General features: G+C 39.9%; 1 protein-coding gene across 7 annotated transcripts in view; it reads right to left on the bottom strand.

Moving 5' to 3' along the window:
* Positions 1 to 22571, bottom strand: part of LOC148034559 (Urb2/Npa2 family protein) — a 93194-nt gene that overhangs the window by 8743 nt on the left and 61880 nt on the right. For all 7 annotated transcript variants that reach the window (XR_015691093.1, XR_015691094.1, XR_015691092.1 and 4 more), the window contains exons 6-7: positions 11311 to 11560; positions 10630 to 11101 (exon numbers count right to left, since the gene is read on the bottom strand). Coding sequence is in view for 3 of the 7 variants with exons in the window: in XM_087679505.1 (XP_087535631.1) it covers positions 10630 to 11101; positions 11311 to 11560 (722 nt within the window). In the remaining 4 variants the exon portion in view is untranslated. The remainder of the gene's footprint in view (positions 1 to 10629; positions 11102 to 11310; positions 11561 to 22571) is intronic.

Genomic DNA, 22571 nt, shown 5'->3' with positions numbered 1-22571 from the left:
AAGGTTTGCTTAGTATTGGTCCACTCTCTCCAAGCAGAGACTACATGGTTATTGTGCCTTGGGTAAGTTACATTTTTCTTCTCTATCTCCAATGGGATGTTTGGAGCATGGATATAGATACAGTCGATCCTCTCCATTAAGCTTGACAAAAAGGCAAGCACAACACATAGTAGAACCTCATGGATACCTTGAAAGGTAAATAAAGCATAGCGAGGCCTTCTTGAACCTTCACATTTGAGAGGAAACTTAAAAATGTCCAAAGAATAGACATACGTTGAAATCATAAGCCCTTGGTCTCTATGCTCCAAATGATCCCGTGACTACATGTGATCTATGAAGTACATAGACAACCTCTTTGATGCTTGGTAAATTGGGGTGGGTGATGGGAGACTTCAGCATGTGTGTGGATTCATTGCAGTCTACTTTTGGGCATTCAATGATAGATGCTCCTAAGAATCGGGTCTCGCAAGAGTTTGCCCTGAATATTCTTAAACAAGACCTTTGGTCCTAGTTGTATCTATCGGATACGAGATTCACATTTCATTGGACGCAATATTCCGCTACATGATCTAGATTGGATCGCATGCATGTCATGCATCATGATGCATTTCTACCAAAAATCCTAGACATGCAAGTGCTAAATCAATATGCCTTATCAGACCATTTTCCTTGGCAAGTTAATATACCTACGCAATCTATTGCACCTTTTGCATAATTCTTGGAAAAGCTTCCTTTGCACTTTAATTCCTCTTATTTGAAACACTCGGTTTTTAATGGCTATATGGGAGAGTTGCTTAACTACTTTTTGTCAGACTTTCTAATGAGTGGCAATCGATCCTTTCAGCAATTGATTAGTAATGTGCAACGGGTCGCTCAATAGTATGGTATTCATCATGCATCCCTTGGCCTTCGTTCATTCACCACTTCTTGAGTCACCAGATGATACGTTTTTGGCCCCATTGGCCACAAGATTGGTTGATCTTATTCAGCAATTCTAAATAAGATCTTACCAACAAGCGAATTGAAATCTCTTACTAAAAATTTACAAGATACCTCCTACCAAACCCATAAATTATTTCCGGGTTTGCTTGGTTGGGAGATGAGAGAGAATGTTGTAGAGAGAGAAATTTTGAAGTTTCATCACGAGAAATGCTGAAAATTTGTTGCTGCCCTGCTCAAACAGCCGTACAAGTTATCAGCTATAGCTTAGGACCACCAGAAATATTGTTGTCCTCCTCTTATATCTGCACCAAAAGGACCTTGGGCTACTATCACCTACTTCTGGAGGGCTCCAAGCTGCTCTTGCTTGTTATGATATTGATCCATGGTGGCTGCAAATTACATTAGCAGCATCTTCATGCTCTCTAAGAGCCTCCTTCTCTCTCACAATGCTTGGAATAGACATTCACCAATCCCTAAAACGTTTTTTCCACTTGCATGGGCAAGTTTTGCCAAGTGGCAATGTTCAAATCCCATTTTCAACATTATCCAACTTATTAAATAAATTGATAGAATATTAATTCTGAAAATTAATGTAACAATTATTCTAGTGTTCAAAAAAATAGATTTACCAACCAATAATTAAATTGGCTAGGCCAATTTGTCTCACAAGTGTCCCTAAGCAGTTATTCATCCCTAGACCAGCATTAATTAATTAATTAATGTCTAGTCTCTAATATCACCGCTGACATTAATGGCCAATAAATTGGTCTAGACCCAAATTTCACACCAGGTACCGCCTAGTATCTATCAAGCATAACTTATTACAAATTTTGCCAAGCAAGTCACGTTAGCACATTTGATTAACTTTTAATCAAATTCTAAGCAAAGCAATAAAATTTCACGTCCTCGAGACAGTATAGTTGTCAAGTATAAAAGGTACAATACCCTACTATACAATAAACTACGGTACTAAATGGTATCTTAAGATTTGATAAGTTACATTACAATATTAGTGCAAAAAACAAAATCATCTCGAGTATTTTGGATTACAAATGATAGAATAAATATATAAAGTCTAAATAGCAATGCTTTTAGAGTATACCAGATGATTACTTAAAGGTAACATGCCAAAACCTCTATGTTATTTGACTCATACGCAATATGCGATACATCATAAATAAATGATCATTCAAATAAGAGAAGAGTAGATTAGAGAGAGAGAGAGAGAGAGGTTTTTTTTTTGTTGGGGGGGGAAGAGAGAGTGTGTGTGTGTGCACGCAAGCACGGAAGATTGATTCTTGAAAAAAAGGGGGTTACAAAGAAAGAGAGAACAAATTTCATAAAATTCAAGGAAGGATAAGAGACTGTAAATCTTTAATCATTTCAGCCATAAAACTTTTGAGAGGAATTAAACAAGGATGCAAGACCTTTTTAATCTTTGCTAGAGAGTTGAAGCCAAAGGAGAAAGAGAGGAATCTTGAATACATAAATAATGTATTAGATGAATACAATGATGCTTTTCCTAATGATCTACCAACTATGCCGCCTCATAGATCAGTTGACCATGCTATAGAGTTGTATTCAGGAATAGAACCCTACTCTAAAGCACTGAATCAGTTCAATATAGAAGAGTTGAAGGATCTTAAACTGCAATTGATCGTACCATACTACATACAAAGACAACCTTGCGTGACAGACCACTCCCTTGAAATCCTTGCATCGTTCCTGATTGCATTGCAATGTACCAAAGCATCCATTGCTACTACCGGAAATGCATGCTAGCATCATAGTCGAACCATGTTTGTGCCCTCTACATGTCTGAAATTCCAATCACTTAAACAAATTGCGATCCAAACACATGAATCATAACCACTATCAAAACCATAAGGCATGCATTAACATGCCAAACCCCAACACTGTTCTAACCACCAAGGCATTGTAATGCATGAACTAAGCATAACTAGTGCCTCATCGCAATGATGTACTACATGATAATCGTGTAAGGTATCACTTGCAAATGTATATTACATGTCATGCATGTATCCCATACATACCTTACAAATACACATTACATGGAAATGTACATTCCATGTATTCCATACATGCTAGTAACCTTGCAAATATATAGTTTCAGAGCTGGGAACTTGCATACTACCAACCATACCAAGATATATGTTCCCTTACATTGCATGCATTACTAGTTGCAATTTTCATCATGCCCAACACCATATGGAGCATTTGCATGACCAGTATTAATACCATGAGTCCCAAACACAATGGGCTACATATATGCATTGCCAAACTTGCCACTTTGTGCCCTAACATCATGCCAATATTGTTATACATGGGGTTATGCATATTAGCAACCATATCTAATTACATTGGGCCTTACACAATATGCATTGGTTGTTGCATACCATAAGAAGTTGTATCATACATCCCTGTATGCGTTCCTTGACCCACCATAGCATAAAAACTAGTGCCACCATCAAAGTACCCTAGTTGCCCCATCATTGTCTGTATGCCGTATGCATGGGAACTTGCATACTACCAACCATACCAAGATATATGTTCCCTTACATTGCATGCATTACTAGTTGCAATTTTCATCATGCCCAACACTATATGGAGCATTTGCATGACCAGTATTAATACCATGAGTCCCAAACACAATGGGCTACATATATGCATTGCCAAACTTGCCACTTTGTGCCCTAACATCATGCCAATATTGTTATACATGGGGTTATGCATATTAGCAACCATATCTAATTACATTGGGCCTTACACAATATGCATTGGTTGTTGCATACCATAAGAAGTTGTATCATACATCCCTGTATGCGTTCCTTGACCCACCATAGCATAAAAACTAGTGCCACCATCAAAGTACCTTAGTTGCCCCATCATTGTCTGTATGCCGTATGCATGGGAACTTGCATACTACCAACCATACCAAGATATATGTTCCCTTACATTGCATGCATTACTAGTTGCAATTTTCATCATGCCCAACACTATATGGAGCATTTGCATGACCAATATTAATACCATGAGTCCCAAACACAATGGGCTACATATATGCATTGCCAAACTTGCCATTTTGTGCCCTAACATCATGCCAATATTGTTATACATGGGGTTATGCATATTAGCAACCATATCTAATTACATTGGGCCTTACACAATATGCATTGGTTGTTGCATGCCATAAGAAGTTGTATCATACATCCCTGTATGCGTTCCTTGACCCACCATAGCATAAAAACTAGTGCCACAATCAAAGTACCCTAGTTGCCCCATCATTGTCTGTATGCCTTGCTGTCCAAAAAGAATTGGATTGGCACTTCCAAGTTGGCCTTGCATATGCATCAATTACCCCACTCGCATCATTTGCTTATGCTCATGACCCACCTTTGGAACATCATGCTGTTGTATTGGCTCTTCCTTCAGTGCATCTTACTATCTTGAAGCTCTTCGAAGATGATTTCTCCTTTTCTTTGTTGCCCTCTTCTAAGGGGTACGAAAAGCGCACATCAAATTCCTTCGATGCCCTCTTTGAAGATCTTTATTGGTCATCAAACTCCTCTTCCTCTTCCTGGTCATCATCTTCAAGAGACCTAGAAGGACCTACCTCTTGTCAAATTTCCTCATTCTCATCTTGCTACCCATGGAGCGTACCTTGTCCAAGATCAGAGGCATTGCATTTTCCGCGACACTTTGTGAACTTTTTGATTGAGAGGCATCATCCCTGCTTGATCCCATCTCACTATCTGAATACATTCCTGTTGTAATACTCAGTTGAATACAAATTCAACACTACAACAAAGCTTCTGACCTTGAATCAAGTGCCACAAGCACACCAATTTGAGGGAATTGATGGTATCTCAGCGATGGAACCATGAAATCAACCTTCCTCCTCAGATAGGGTGGTACTAACGTAATTCAATGGTAATTCAGCAAGCATAAAATTCACATAAATTGAAAATGCAAATGTTACCACTTAATCTTGGACAATGGACAACTTGTTGGCTCCAACAATGGCGCCCCTTGCAGTATTTCTTTATCTTGAATTGCAATCTGGATGGATACAATGAGATTCCCTGAATCTCCTTTGCTCTCAAATTGCTTCTTGCTATCATAAATGACCAACAACCCTCCAAACCAATTGGCCCCTTAATTTGTTTGGGGATTGGTCTTCACCCTACTCTTTAAAAGACAAATTCATCCCCAAATCTGATATTGGCTGGCTAGCCTCTTGAATCTCCATGAAGTTCCTCAATTTCAGCTACTCCAATTCAAGCCGTAGGTCCTCGAATTGATGCGAAGACTCACATGGTGGCCCTTCGCTGGTCACTCTTTCGAGTTATGTCCACTAGTTATCACCCCTGCATCTTTATTCTCTGGTTTTTCTTGGAAGATTGACGCCTCATCCACAGTAATACTAGCATACAAGCTTCATGGTGACACATTCTTAATTCTGATGTCGACTTTTTAACACCTTCCTCTTTGGTGAATTATTTGGTTTGTTATTGGCGCTTGGTTCTTCAAAAGGCACGTTGGCATCTTGCGAAGAATCACTCGATGGCTAATTATTTCTAGCTAGAGCTACTAGATGTGTCACAGTTCCTCTCTTGGAATGGGAAACAGGAGAATCAACCAAACTTAACCGCATGGCACGTCTGGGTTCGACTTCTATTGTTGATGCCACTCTTTTCAACCATGGCAGGTTCATGTCCTTCGGCACAGCCAAGAGACCTTAATTCCTCCTGGATATCCTTAGTTGTAGGGTCGGTTAGACCGGATGTTGCAACCTAAGCAACCCTTTCCTATACATGTTCCAATGTCCCCAGCAGAACTAGGACCTACTTGACCATCTTAACCTTCAGGAGGCTTCACCTAGCTAGGTTTATCATCTCTTGATTAAGAATCTCATTGGCTGGTCGATAAAGCCAATGCAACTTGGGGTATGCATAAATCTAAGATCTGGTGGAAGATGACTATGATGGAGGGTTGGCTAAATAAGACACCCTTTAAATGCAAGGTCTTTCTTTGGTGAGTCATCATTGGTGGACTGTCTCTCATGTTGGCTCTTTTGAAGCAACGAATACCAAATGGTAGTTCCTTCTGTTACAAGACCACTGTGGAGTCATCACGTCATCGATTTATCTCCTACCCTTTGGCCAAGAAAATCTTAACTTTCTACTCAGATATTTGGAGAACTGTGGCTAGTTGATTATTGCACTCCTCTACTTGGGTTTTTTCCCCATCACATCATTGATTTACCTCCTACCCTTTAGCCAAAAAAATATGGACTTTCCACTTAGATATTTGGGAAACTATGGCTAGTCCGTTTTTGTGCCCCTCTAATTGGGTTTTGCCCCAGCCAAAATACCCACCGCATCGCAACAGCATACGAAGCTAATGTTTATTTTCTTAAATTTTGGGATTGTTGGCATAATTGGGTTACTCGAAATGCTTTCGTCTTCGACTCAACTACAACTGCTCAAGGACATATTGCCAAAATCAAAGGTCTCCTGCATTGGCAGTCAGATCTTATTCATTATGTTGATTTTCTTGCTTGGGAGGATTTGGTACCCTGGCATACGGCAATGTCCTCTATTTAATTGATGTGACTTGTATCTTTTTAAATATCATGGCGTAGAGCCATCTTGCCTCTTGTAATCTTGCACTTTTTTCATAATTAATACAATTACCTATTACAAGAGAGAGAGAAGAAAGAAATATATTAACATCTACAAAAGATCAAATTAGCCTATAAGACCAAAATGTTACATCTGAAAAGTTAGGGAATTTTTCCAAGTCCCAAAACAGTTGTCATCTAATGCTATGACTAACTAAATGGAAAATAAACAACAAACAAAACATAGCTGATGAGAGAGAGAGAGAGAGAGAGAGAGAGAGAGAATTACGGAAAAAACCTATTATGATATAAAAAAGAATTACAAAAAAAAAGAGAGAGACTCACATACTCACCAGAAACGTTTCAACTTGTTTCTTGTTTCAAGATTTCAAACAATATTAATTATGATAACTAAAATAAATATTAAATATACACATATATTATTAGTACCTAGGTTCTAGATCCTAGACTCTAGAGTTAAAAGTCAAAGCCTAGAATATAAATATTCATTTCACCTAGATTCTAGTCTTTGGAAATTTGCAATCCATGATTCACAAATCATGGACCTTCTTCGCAAGTTCAAATCTTGCCTTAACAACACATCCATAGTACATCTAACATAATGCAAACTTTAAACTAAGTGTGCAAATATCAACCTAAAAGTAAAATCACGATTTTAATTCTGGATGATCAATAGAGGTGGATGCGCAAGCACCTCGTGTAAAATCCTTGTAAGGAGCCATGAAGATCCAAGCTCAAGCCTTAAGGCAGAGGAGAATGCGATGAAGGAGTACAAACCCTGAGAAGAGTGTGGAGAAGAATGAGAAAAAGGAAGAGATGGAACTTGGGAGTGGACTTGGAAGAGAAAGAGATGGAGGAGAAAAACGAGAAAGCCATGGACTAGGAGTAGAAAGAGATGGAGGAGGAGCGATAGAATAGGAGAAGAAGAAAGTGATGGAGAAAACAATAAGATGAGTATACAGAAAATGGGTTGGACAAAGTCATGGGCTGGAATCGAAACAAGCAATCGACACGCTCAAGATGGTTTAGTCTAAGAGAAAAACAAGACGAGATGAAAGCCAAACAAAGTGAAACACGCTCTGTATAGAACTACATGATGGTTTGGGACAAACACATTTTTGGGTTACACACACACTCACACACAAATGATAATGATGATGGCCTAGAGCCACATTGCACCTTGTAATCCTGAAATCTTGTACTTTTTTTCGTAATTAATAAAAATCACCTATTACGGAAAAAAAAAGAGAGAAAGAAAGATAGTTACATTAACATCTATTACCTACAAAAGGCCAAATCGGTCTATGAGACCAAAAGGTTACATTTGAAAAGTCAATGAGTTTTCCCGAGTCCCAAGATAGCTATCATCTAATGCTATGACTAACTAAGTGGAAAATAACCAAAAAACAATACATGGCTGATAAGTACAAAATGATGTCTAAGCCAAATACAATGTGTAACTGCTCAAGAGGCACTCTTATCCCAAGATATCTCTCATGGGCCTATCTAGCATAGAGAAACAAAAGCGACAAGGTATGGTCCCCCAATGACAATGTAGTATCTTCTATGCAAATGATACTTCCTATAGGGACGTGGACGATAGGCTCTACAGCTCTCTATGGCTATGTCTAGGGTGGTTCCCTATGGTGGGGCTGATGCTCAATAGAAATCTATAAGTGCATGTTGGTGTGCGGCTCCTTGTCTCAATTGTTGGGTCCATAAGAGGTGCTCTCTATGACAACATAGCTCTAGTAAGAAGAGCCCAAGACATCTCTGATCTGGGAAATCCATCACCCTAGATAGTGACCAAATCCCTCTCTATACACACAATAGAAATGCCCTCCAATCTCACAATACACTAGACACCTGCATAAGTTGTGCTCCTTTGTCTCTGGCTCGAGATGATAGAGCTGGCAAATTCTATCCTCTGGGGGGAGGGGGTCTATGACGTATCTACCTGTCTCGGTTTGTAGTTGGTGTGAGGATGTGCAAAGCTATCCAATGGTGCATCGTATACCATAAGACAAGTGTGCATCCATGTATCTCACGCAGATAACAAAGCCATTGGGGAATATGTGCAACAGATGCTTTTGGTAGAAAGCCATCTTCGTTCCCAGATCAATAGGTGTCACCCATGTCCTAGCTGTGTGTATCTGAATAATGTCCATCTTAATGACGCGATTCAGATCCCCTTGGCTGAGCCAAGTGAGGGCAATCCAAGTTGCACTATAGTGGTGGGAGGTGATCCATATGTAATCCATATGGCCATAACCATGCATCTGTCTGAGCATACCAACACTCAGTATCCCCCTATAAGGCTAGCTGTCTAGATGACTCTAGTCCAAGCTGGGAGCATCTTTGTCTCGGCAAGTCCTACAATCAATGTAGGAAGGTCATTGTCTCGAAAAGGATCTCTGCCACTATGGCTGGTGCACCCATCTCTGCACTAATAATCCCATGTGGTCTGTGGAATCATTGGTACTAGGGGTCTCTCCATCTTCTCCCATCCCTCATATATCTCCTCTCCCCCTAGTAGCGGCTGATCTTGCATGGCTCTCCTCCTGCGGTAAAGGCTCCATCCCCATATGGGGACCCCTTATAGAACTGCTGGTGTGACCAAACTGCTGAAGAGTGAGAGCTTCATCCTAGGTTCAAGGTCATTGTCTCGAAAAGGATCTCTGCCACTATGGCTGGTGCACCCATCTCTGCTCTAATAATCCCATGTGGTCTGTGGAATCATTGGTACTAGGGGTCTCTCCATCTTCTCCCATCCCTCATATATCTCCTCTCCCCCTAGTAGCGGCTGATCTTGCATGGCTCTCCTCGTGCGGTAAAGGCTCCATCCCCATATGGGGACCCCTTATAGAACTGCTGGTGTGACCAAACTGCTGAAGAGCGAGAGCTTCATCCGAGGTTCCTAAAACTCTACGTGTGAGCATTAGCTAGCCTTGTGTCATTCTATTCTCTGCTGCCCTCCTCTCCTTCGGTTTGTGATGGTTGGTGGGCTTCCCCTCTCCGCGGCACTTGCAAAACAGGAAATTTCTCTGTTTGGTGTATTAAATTACTTGATACAACAATCACCACAAGCAATCGGATATCTAGAACTGAAAGTGGTCCAAAGCACCATTTATCCAAGCACATAAGATGATGGCCTCTTTTTTTTGCATGTTGTAGCTAGTCTTGAATAACATTATTGAAATTGAGTTGAGTAGCCTGATACGCAATCGGGCACTAGTGGTGCTCTTGAGCAGTGATGGGCTTACTCCTATAAGATACCATTCTCCTCCTGCACTGTTGTGACCTATGCTCAATAATAAGGTACCCCACATAGTGTTAGGCCATATTTGGGTTATATTCCTAATGGAAGGTCAACACTAGACTAGAACTTGGGAGGAGGCTAAATCAGGTTAGTATTTGGGATGCAATAATCTCATAGTACCAAACACAATACTATCTATTTGGGAAGCCAATTCCTCATGAGCTCACTTGACTCCACATGCTAAGCTCGTCTTTGCAAGAGGTGCTCCTACATACTTCATCATTCTTCAGTTGCATATTCTTTGTATTTACTTGAGATCAGTTGGCACTTCATTGTACTGATTTCTCCCTCCATTTTTCTGAGTCAAAAGAGAGTGAGAGTTCCCACACTCAGTTTTCTTGTGGTTTTTTTGAAAACCTATTGGTTCTCTTCTTACAGGAGAGGTGTGAATGCCTTCGGGAAGGCTAATCCTCATTTCACCACTTGTGTTAGACACTACAAGAACCTCAAAATATAGCTGTACGCAAAAAATAGTGAGCTATAGACAAAAATGGTGCAGTATAGATCAACTAGAAAGCTCTACTTTGTAGTTCAGTAAGTCAGTTGTAGTTCTGTAGCATTTAATACACCACTCTTAAACCATCCTTGAAGACTATCCATACATTAGCACCAATAGTTAAGAAAATGTAAGGTTTTGTCTACTTTTATCCACCACGTCAACAGCTTGAGCAGATAACTTTATGCTGAAGATTGATGACCTTACCATTTTCTGTGCCGTAGAAGATCACGAAGTAATCTACAGCATGACAAGTATATCTCCAACATCTTAGCACAGAAACAAGAATCATGAGGAAGAAAACTTTGACGCTGCACACATTCAGGTCCCTCCTTTGGTGATTGGAGTGAAGAAATTTGTATGGGCCCTTGATAAAATGGTTTGAACAAATAGGCAGGGAACGAAATAGCTTGAGCTATATGATTGGCCTTCATAGGAAAAATTACTTCTCTAGATACAATCTCCCTAAAAATGTCAACACATTTCAAAATGATAGCCATGACATCAATAGGTCTGCTACCCTCTGCATCTCCTGAGCTGACCATTCTCTGATGAGGTATGTGAAATTCTCTTGAGTGGTTTAAGTTGAATAAGAATCTTTGAGATTGAGTGATTAGACTTAATAAAGCTGCCAGAAAGTTCGAAGAATATTTGGCCAAAATCTGGAGTCTCTTCGGACCTGCAAGTCTTAATATCAGTTAACTAGGCTTCAACCTTCTTTACCAAACTGCAAGTCATGAAGATGAAAATCTGTAAGCACCATACAACTTTTCTTTTCAGTATTAACTAGCATATTCAATCTCCAAGGGCTCCGCCATGCTATTTAACAAGAGAGTAATTGAGAATCCAGCTTATTATGCAAAGTGGAGCTTTTGGAACTAGGCTCACCTGAGACAGCATCTAGGGTAATCGACAGGCATTCTAGGCCTGCCATTACACTGCCATTCAGCTTCATGTTATGGACAAAAGATGTGTTGATCTTTCTTTCGCTTGATCCTTCCTCCAGTCCCAAAAGATGTCGCTCAATCGTTTGGAGGACCAAACGAAAATGCAGCCCAAGAGGTTGTTTTAGAACCATTGTGAATGCATGTTGAATGGACAACTTAAGCTCATCATGAGTTCTCTTATCTTGAGTCATCTGTAACAAAACAAACATGAAAGACACTTGATCTACCCCGCTGAGCAAGAAGTAAAAAGCATCAACTAAATAGCCATCTACCACATCAATTGGATGTGAAATTTTCCTGATAAAGAAAGTAAGACACATGAATGTTCATACAGTAGAATCCTTTCATACAAACTGTTTCTGGTTCTGGTTTCTAGACATTACAAAATCATTTCACAAATCCAATGAAGCACTCTGGAGTCCCAGTCATATTGCACTAGAACATTGTGATCTTGCTCAAAGGAAGGCCACTATATCTTCTGAACCAATCACAACACATCTGGACAAGTTATCTTCATGTCACAAGGTGCAAATGGGAGTAAGAGAGCACAGACACAGGTTATGCACTATGAAGAGGGAAATGTTAAGGTTTATGTTCTACTGTAGGGTGCATAGATGTATCATGTTAACTTCAAACTGACCTATGGAGTAGTAAAAATGAATCTAATTAAGGGTGAGCCTCACAACTTCTCACTTGCCTTTCAGGGTTTCACTGTTGAACTTTCCATTGATAAAACCTAGGGCATCTAAAGTCCAAAGGAAGCTTTTGAAGTAGGTTTTAGTCTAAACTTGCAAGTTTGGTGATTGATTAAACAACCCTTAAGCATATCCTTCAGCATCAATACAGACTTTTTACATTAACATGGAATATTTAATCACCTATGGTCTAACATTGATGTGACAACTTCTCAGCAACTTTTACAGCCTTTCAAGTTGGTAACTGCTCATCAGCCTTGCACATGTGAGGCTCGGGTTAGTTATTTCACAGTATGGGACTTCAGAGCCCAAAATATCAATGAGTGCCAAAGGCAAAAGTTGTAAGTAGTTATATTGGACAAGTACTAGGTGGTACCTAGTGTCAAAATTTGGCCAAGACCATTTATTTAGCCCTAAGTGTCAATTGGTGACACTACAGAATTGGCATCAATTAAGTAATTAATGTCACTTCCGGGCTGACGAGTGCTCACGATCACTTGAGTGGTAAATTGGCCTAGCCAATTTATTTGTTGGCTCGTCAGATTATTTTTCTACCTCACAAATGATTATTAAATTAATTTTCAAAACTAATATTCTAAAAATTAATTTAATAAAGCTGTGAAAATTGTTTTGAAAAGCTGCCACATGGCAAAACTTGCCCATGCAAATGGAAAAAATGTATTTAGAGGTTGGGGGGGGGGGGGGGGGGGGGGGGGGGGCGGGGTGGTGGGGGAGAGCGAGGAAAACAATTCTAAAGGTGGAGTTGCAAAGAGGAGGCTGAATGCAAGTAGAAAGCCACTAGAGCTCTTGGTAATCGATTGACAATCTATAGGGGATGGCGACAGTAGTTGAAGGCTCCATAACGGCAAGCTTAAATGTGGTCCCAAACAGGGCAGCGACAAAACTCTCTAGTCCCTCACAAATTCTCTCTTTTCAACATTCTCTCTCATCCTCCACCTAATTCCCATACTTCCACAACAATTACAAGATCAACCATTCAAGGGGCAATTTTGACTAATCTCCATTGTAAACCCTAATCTACAACAGATATTAGGGTTTAACAGCTACCTCAAGAAGTGTGCTCAAAATTAAGGCCTAGAAACTTGAATTTCAATCATTGAAATTGGGGCAATTTCAAGAGATTCAAGTGGCCATTCAACTAGCAGACATTTGGGGCTGAATTTGTCACCCAAGAAGCACAATTGAAGGTCAATCCCCAAGTAAACCAATTGGCAAATTGGTTTGAAGGCTTGTTGGTCATTCTTGACAGCAAAAGACATTTGGAGAGCAAAGGAGATTCAACAAATCTTAGTGTATTCCATCCAAATTACTATACAAGTTAAAGAAAGACTACATGGGGCACCAATTTTGTTCAAGATTAAGTGGTAAATTGTGCATTTCTGTTTTATCTAATTAATTGCATGCTGTAATTGTTGATTAATCAGGTCATTACCACCCTCTTCGAGAAGGAAAGCTAAATTCATGGTTCCATTGCCAAGATACTATCAGTTTCAAAGGCTGAGATAAAGGGCAGATCTGAAAATCAAGCTGAAAAGAGGTCAAAACAGCAAGAAAAGGGCTAGAAAACAATTGCATAACAAAGGGAATTAAAGGTTGCAAATAAAGGCTTTCTTATGAACAAAAGGGTAACATGGCTAAGGATTGTCCCAATCGGCAACAAGCTGAAAAATCAGAAAAATTAGAAAGATCCCAAGGAAAAGAAGCCCAAAACATCCATTGGTTTGGTGCTAGATGTTGTTTATGATCAGCCCAATAATGACTTATGCAAAGCATGGGCCAAAATCAAAGATCAACATGCATAAATCGTCTTTGATAATGGGGCACGAGCCAATTTTCGCTACAAGGACATGGCAGCCCGTCAAGGCAACAAAGAGGATGAGATAGGACCAATGGGAGAAATTGGTATGGCATGCAAGGGCCATGCAAACCCTGTCACACTACTCATTGGGAAGCTTCAACTGAACATTCAAGGATATGTGGACAGCGAAGAGTTTTTCATAGCACTACTTGAGGGTTGTGATGCCTTGCTTGGTATGCCCTGGTATCATCATGTTCATGCAGTGATTGATTCACATGCTAATGGATCACTATTCAACATAAAGGCAAAGCCCATACTTTGGATGTAAAATTGAAAGTAAAATCTATCCCTTTTGTACCAGATGCTGCCATTTCTAAAAAAATGAAAAAATCACCTTTCAACGTACTTGGTTTTCAATAAGGATAAGGTCAATAATCAAAATGTTGGAAACATGTCTAAGTTAAAAATCATCGCATGTCGTTTCTGAAAATGTATGCTAATTGCTTTTCTCAATCACTTTCTTGGGCAACTACCGCCTGAAGTATCCTAATAAGCCACCCTATAAGGTAAGTGCAGCCCTGCAAGAGGAGATAATATGCTAGATGAATGAGTCGTCGGAAAAAGGGCTAATTCACCCCAACTCATCTCCCTTTTATTCTCCAGTGCTTTAGTTCGGAAGAAGAATGGATCATGGCATATATGCATTGACTATCAAGCTTTGAATAAAATCACAATAAAGAATCAATTTCTGATTCCTCAGATCAATGATATTATGGATAGATTGCAAGGGGCAGCCATATTCAGCCGTATTGATTTAAAAAGTAGATATCATCAAATTCACAGTAAACCAGAGGATGTGCCTAAGACACCTTCCATGATATCTTTTGGGTTGAATGAGTTTCCTATCATGCCTTTTGGACTTATTAATACTCTTGCCACATTTAATCCGATAATGGATCACGTCTTTAAGCCACATAGGGGATTTGTGGGCACTTTCTTTGATGACATGATTGTCTATTCAAAGAATGAGACAGAGCATAGGCAACATTTGGACATTGTGTTCAATGACTTAATCACAGGTTGATCATAAATGACAAGAGAGGTTTTCGCAAATGAGATCCACTTTTTGAGGCACATTGTTTTGGTTAATGACATTCGTATGAATCCTACAAAGCTTGAGGCAATATGATCATGGCCAACTTTGAAGAATGTGGAGAAGATCTACAGCTTCTTGAATCTATGTTCCTATTATAGAAACTATGTGCGCAACTTTGCTGAAATTGCACCTCCATTACATAGCTGTAAAAGAATGGTATGGCAACAATGGAAATTTCAGCATTTGAGAAGTTAAAAGGAAAAGATAACATATACCTTGCGCTTGTGTTACCTAATATAAAGAAGTCATTTTTTGTTCAATCTGATGCATATGGGAACAGCATAGGGGCTGCTTTACTACAGCATGGCTGAGCTCCGGCTTATCAGAGTCGTGTTCTCCATGGTGCAAAGAGAAATTTACAAGTGCGTGAGAGAGAGTTGCTTGTTGTAATTCACATTATTTCGATATGAAAACACTATCTCTTAGGGATTGATTTCACAATGCAAACAGACAATCAAAAATTACCCTACTTTTTGACTTAGGCCAAGTTGTCTAAGAAGCATATGAGATGGGCCGACGTCTCATCTATGTTTCACTTTCAAATTGTGAACATAGATTTTAGTTGTCACTATGGTATACCAAACTAATTGGATGCTATAAAAGTTCAGTATACTCTTGATTCAGATTTTGCAAATGTATATGATCAACTTTACAATGGCCAAAGGCATGAGTACTTTGTACTTAGAGATGGTTTTCTGATGATCCACAGACGGCTATGTGTCACAAAACAATTGAGACCTGAAGTGATCACTGAAAAGTCATGTTGCTTCTTATGCAAGGCATAGAGGTATTGATGCTATAATTAGAGCAATGGATTATTTCTTTTTTTAGCCTTCTTTGAGACAGCATATTGAGCAGTTTGTCAATCCATGCATCATATGTCAAAACGTGAAGTATGATAAGCAAAAGGTACTGCGTTTATTATACACCTTAGCTACTTTAAATAGTCCTTCGCAAAGCATTGCTATAGCCTTTATCTCTGAGCTTTATAAAACACCTATGGCGAATGATGGGATATGGACATTATTTGGAAGTTTAGTAAGCACTCCCATTTCATTGTGTTGAGAGAGAAGATAAAGGCTAATCATATTGTATGTTTATTTTTGCAACACGTGTTTAAGTATCATGGCATGCCAGAGTGGATCATCAAAACCCTCGAATGACCAGGTTGTTTCGGAAATGATTGTTTGAAGACATGGGTATCATACTGAAATCTTCTTCGAACTTTCATTTGCAAACAAATGGTCATTCAAAAGAGGCAAATTCTACAATTCTTGATCTCTTGAGATGCTATATATTGGAGCATAAATCGATGTGGGAGCAATACTTGGCTTTGGTAGAGTTTGCGTACAATAACACAATGCGTAGTTCCATTAGCAAAGCTCTGTTTCGCGTTGTGGAGGGTGGCAAGAAAGTGCCTCCTATTTGGCACACAAAGAAAAGATCTTTGAGGCTGATCGATAAGTAGAAAATATGGATGCGGCCTATGCAAAGATTAAGTTTACTCTTCAAATGCAAGGCAAAGAAAGATGAAAGGTAGAGAGAGGTTGTATCCAAAGCTCAATATGAGATATTATGGGTCCTTCCAAGCATATCATGGATGTTGCTTATAGGCTAAAATTGCCTCCACACTGGCAGATGCACAATGTCTTTTATAAAGCTTGTTCAGGTCTTTTCATGGTGATGTGTCTAAGGGTGTATCTACTGAAATTCAGCCAAAGGTTAAGGAGTGGGATGAGACATTGTTACCCGAGCAGATCTTGGCACGTAAGGAGAGAAAGATTAGACTATTTTTGAAAGAAGGTTTTTTTGGAGGGAGATTTTTTTCCTCAATCGGAGGAGGAGGCGACAGACCAGGAACACGAGAAGAACAGGGGAAAAAGCATACAAATTGGAATTGGATGAAAGGGAGACTCCTTCTTTGAGGAGAGCTGAAGTTGACGAGGGTGCTGAAGAAGTCGAAGATGGTAGCAGAAGAGAAGGACGAAAAGATGAAGACGAAGACTTCAGTAAACACGAAGCTGAGGAGGGGCGAACGATGAAGGACCATCAAGGGAGTGCATCGGCAAGCTCGATGAAGACAACTCTGCTGCAGTTTCTAAGGATATGTACTCAGAAGACTTTGTGCTCTGCATTGCATCGGGTATACATGGTATTGATGCCGTGAACGGGGTGATTAAAGTGGGATGTAGTTGATGCTGGAAGGGCCATAGCGGAAGAATCGGATGAGAAGAAGGCGAAGGGTACCATAAGGTAGTTGGTGAAGTTTTAGAATTATTCATCAATGGATGCTAAGTGGATGGAAGAGGATGACTTGGCGAACCATCCTCAATTGTTGCATCTTTACCTCGATACATTTTAAATAGAGCCGACTTTGGATGAGACTCATCGGTTATCAATGGTACTCAGATGATTTTGTGGACAGTTGTGCTTTATGAATGCCATTGAAAGTTCAAACATGGTTTATGCTCAGTTTGAGCTTTTCTATATTTGTTTCGCTAGAACAATTGAGGTGAGAAATGTATTCTATGGATTTCTCACAATCATTTTGGATTCTTTATGAGTTTTATGTTATGATTTTGTAGGCTGGAAATTTCCAGTAAGTATTTGACATTAGCATTGTTAAGCAATAACTGTCAATCTTGTTTTGAATATGATGCCTTCTAGGAAATCCCAATACAGTATGTCTTGCTTTGGCACATTGCAATGCAACTAAGGACAATTGCAAGGATTTCATCCAAGGGGGAGATTTGTCACGAGAACGTGAAATTTTGAGGCTTTGCTTAGCATTTGAGTAAAGAGTTAATCAAGTGTGCAAATGTGGCTTGCACATGTAAGGTGCAAGTTAGTTATTTCACAATGTGGGACTTGAGACCCGAAATATCAATGAGCACCAAAGGTAAAAGTTGTAACAAGTTATATTGGGCAGGTACTAGGTGGTACCATCAGAATTTGGCCTCCGCCATTTAATAAGCCCCAACTATCAGTGGGAACACTAGAGAATTGGTATTAATTAATTAATTAACACCAATTCCAAGCTAATGCATGCTCAAGATCACTCCGGTCATGGTCTAGCCAATTTAATTACTAGTCAGTCAAATTTATTTTTTTTAGCAATAAAGTATTATTTAAGAAATGTTCAAAATTAATATTCTGAAATTTAATTTAATAAAGTTGAATAATGCTGAAAATTGTATTGGAGGTTGCCACTTGGCAAAACTCGCCCATGCAAGTGGAAAAAATGTCTTTGGCGGGCATTTTGAAGGTGAAGCTACATGAGAGGGGGCTGGACAGAAATTTCCACCAGGTAGGAGGCCATGGGAGAATATGCTGATCAGCCTAGGCAGCAGGCGACAAGTTGTGGGAGCTCTTGGCAGCCAGATGACAGCCTACAAGGGCTGGTGACAGCAGTAGAAGGCTTCAAGATAGCAAGCAACAGCAATTAATGCTGTCCTAAACAGGGTAGCAATAGATTTCTCTCCTCCCTTGCAAAGAAACTCAGAATTCTCTGTCTTTTCAGCATTCTCTCTCATCCTCCAGCTAATTCCCATACTTCCTTACCCATTTCCAGCAAGATCAGCCATTGGAGGCACAGATTTTTTACTAACCTCTGCTGTAAACCCTAATTTACAGCAAAAGTTAGGGTTTGAAAACCACCTCAAGAAGCGTGCTCAGAATTAACACCAAGGGACTTGAATTTCATTACCTAAAATTGGGGCAATTTCACAAGATTCAAGTGTCTATTCAGCCAGCACACTTTTGGGCCTGAATTTGTCACCCAAGAAGCACAGTTGAAGATCAATCCCCAAGGAAACCAAGGAGCAAATTGGTTTGAAGGCTTGCTGGTCATTCTTGACCACAAGAGGCAATTGGAGAGTGAATGAGATTCAAGTAATCTCAATATATTCCATCCAAATTGCAATACAAGTTATAGAAATACTACAACGAGTGCCAATTTTGGGGCCAACCCGTTGTTCATTGTCCAAGATTAAGTGGTGAATTGTGCATTTCAATTTTATGTAATTAATTACTTGCTGTGATTGTTGATTAATCGGGTCATTACCACCCAGTGGTTGTTCATTGTCAAAGATTAAGTGGTGAATTGTGCATTTCAATTTTATGTAATTAATTACTTTCTGTGATTGTTGATTAATCAGGTCATTACCACCCTCTCTGAGAAGGAAGGCTGGTATAGCCACCAATAGCTTTTTCTAGATCTAGCAATAGATGTTTATACAAGAGACGCCAAATACCTTTTTTTTCTAGAGAAAAGTAAAAACTCTATTAATACACCTCAGAACAAAGTGTCCCAAGGCAAAAAACCAAGTACTAAAGCAACCTGGTAAGGGACTTCCATATCAAGAATTATATAACAAGGGGAAGTCTATTACAAAGCTAGAGTGCATAGCCAATCATGAGGTCTATAATGCCAGACCATGTGGGTCTGGAAGAAGGAAAGGTGCTAGAATCCCATGTCTTGAGAAAAGTATCTCTCCTCTTCCTCATAGTCTCCGAACTGCCCTATACCCTATATTCTCTCCGATTTCCCACGAAGAGTATGCACAATCTCTATCTAGATCCTACAGAGAGTCTTTGCAACAGAGATATCCAAAGACTCAATAGTCTAGTTACATCTAGCTGTCCATATGTACAAAGCAATAATGCTAGCTATGAGCTCTCATCTATGACAATGCCCTTGAGTCCACACTATTTGTGAGAAATCTCGGACTGTTTATGAGAAATCTCGCATGATAGTCCTACTCACAAGATGATTTGGAGACGATGCTAGGAAGAGGTGGAGAGTGACGAGCACTACATATGCACATTGTAGATGCAAAGCCTACAGTATAGTCTAGTCGAGATACCCTACAACTATTCCGAGGGAACACCTCCCTTAGACTAGTCACGGAGTACCCAAAGCAAAAACACTTGGGTCAATTCCTCCTTGGGACTCAGAACCTCCACACATCATTACTACAATTCGACACCATGCAAGGGGAAAGGGGGGATGGGTGGGTGGTGTGGGGATGTGTGGTTGGGTGTGCATGCATAAGGTAGGGGTTGGTGGGGTCACAGCTCACTAACCTTTTCCCAACAATGACCACACACACTATCCCCACACAAAGGGGTGACACTTTAGAGAGTTGACAAGATCAAAGCTCCATGCCAACCACGGGCGCAAGGATATTAGACACAAAGTTTACATCAAAGAGAGATGATAGAGATCCACCAATAGCTACACACACACACACACACACAAAATATCTCATCAAGGATGTATGATATATCATACATGCCGATCCTAACAAGATGGAGCTAGAGAGGATTATGCCACATAGTTATATCCTTGATGCATGTAGCAGCCCATCATTCTTTCACATACCTAGTCATATATTGCTCCATCCACTCACCCTTGCTATCCCTACAGTGACATTGTATTGTTCATCGCTTTGAACTTTTCTATGCACTGCACATCACATGTTACATTTTGCCCGATTACTACCCATTGCACATGATTTTGTCAAAGAGAGCATTTTTGGGCTCAAAACTTAGACAATGCACCCACAACTATCTACCCAACATAGCTTTGTACAACTTTTGTCGATGTCACCCATTCATCACTTGGTTCACTAAGGTATTCACAGTCAGTTATCTAACTTTGCACTTCACATATGCACCTCACATGTGCACAACCTAATAATGCCAAAACTAAGAATTAAAAATACACGTCCTCATGACAATAGCCGCCATCAAGGTAGAGCAACTCATGAGAGCCTATGAGCACTAAGTGCCTCTCACATTTTTGCTTATGACATCTTAGATACGATTTTCCTTATGAGTTGTCGCATCGACAAATAGTTGAGGGTCTTCCACGCCGAAAGCTATCTAGAGATATTTATAAAGCATATCAACTCGGGAGCAGCACCACAGCACTATACTCCATTCCCTGAGCAATCAACACACAGAGCTCAAGTGCCTCTTAGATTTATTCAAGTTGATCTTTGTGGGCCGACATCCACCGTCGCATTGAATGGTGCACAATACAATTTTTTGATAGTGGACGATCATTCTAGGCATATGTGGATATACTTCCTCAAGCATATGTCCAATAGATTTCTCTATTTCTCTACTTGGGTATTGCTAGCTCATAACCAAACTAGTCATCGTGTAGGATACATAAGGAGTAATAGTGGTGGGAAATTTACCACCCACAAGTTTTCTGAGTTTCTACAGGTATATGGCAGAATTTGATGGCGCCATGTGGACTGTTTTGGCCGTCGCAGATGGCGTGATTGGCGCTGCCTAGTCAGTCATCATATTTAGATCTCTTGGATTTTTTGATAAGGTGTAATATGACTCATTAATGATAGATTCTTTTAGATTTGATTGGCACTTTTAAATGAGATAAGGATAATGATAATGGAGAAAAGCTGGAATGGAGAGAACTAGAAAGAGGGGATTTTATAGAAGATATGGTGGTGGGCCCTGTTTGAGCCATGTCTAATGTCGGAAATTTGTTATCATAGGAAATGATGGGATAAAGTATGAGAGATTGAGATTTTGTGTGGAACACTCTCGTGGCACAACGCGGTCACTAGATAGCCATAACTAAATTGAATTAAGATATAATGAGGATCAAGATGAAAGGCCGCTGCAAAAATCCACCTCTTGCAATAGTGAGCATCGAGTATCCACACTCAATGTTGGTGGGGAGGTATGAAACCCTCAAGCTCTAAGAACGGAGAAGTTTACAAATGAATGTGTAAAAGATGTGTTACATTGGCACCCTCTTGCCTTTTATACCCTAGTATAAAATAAGCCAATTAACCACACTAAAAGGGCATGAATTTATTTTATTACAATCCATCCCTACCCAAAAGTTTTGTTATCAAAACATTGAAGATTAGATCTCATGTTATAGCATAGGAATCAAGATACTCTTTACAAAAGCATTGACTTTGGTACCATGTGAAGATCGCTAGGATTTGCAGACAAACACAAAGTGTACAAACACAACTAACACACAATGAACTCAGACAAGCCCACAAAAGAAGAAGAGACTGAAGAATGAACGAATATCAATAAATGATGAAAGGAAGAGATACAACTGAGGAAGCTTAGGGAGCAGAGGCTGTCCAACAGCCACTCTCTCTCACGAAGCGGGCTGAGGCAATGTGCCAGAAAGTATCCTCCTCAGTGAACAGATCCCAAGTGCAAACACCAATGTCTACAAAGAAACCTGATGAAGAGGGCTGAAGACAGCAGGGCAGCCAGGTTGGATGTCAAAATCAGCAGTTTCTGGGGCTCAGAACAACAAAATGCAGCAATGTACAAGCTGACAACAGCCTTGGCAGAGAAGAACAGAAATTGGTATCAGAGTGCAGCCATCCTGTTAAGGAGCATCCAGAAGCTGGGAACAACCTAGTGGAGGTTTTGAGGCAAGTAAGTTAGAGGTAAAGTTTCCATGTGCTTCTTGGTGAAGCTTCAATATAGTTTTACCCATGATAGATGCAAGGGATGGAGGAGTGGTG

This window comes from Lygodium microphyllum, chromosome 6 (genome assembly GCF_053477565.2).
Source record: "Lygodium microphyllum isolate KBCC chromosome 6, Lygodium_microphyllum_v1.1.10, whole genome shotgun sequence".
In the NCBI taxonomy this organism is placed as follows: domain Eukaryota; kingdom Viridiplantae; phylum Streptophyta; class Polypodiopsida; order Schizaeales; family Lygodiaceae; genus Lygodium; species Lygodium microphyllum.
The sequence above is the reverse complement of the archived record's forward strand: the minus strand, read 5'-3'. Positions and strand labels throughout refer to the sequence as shown.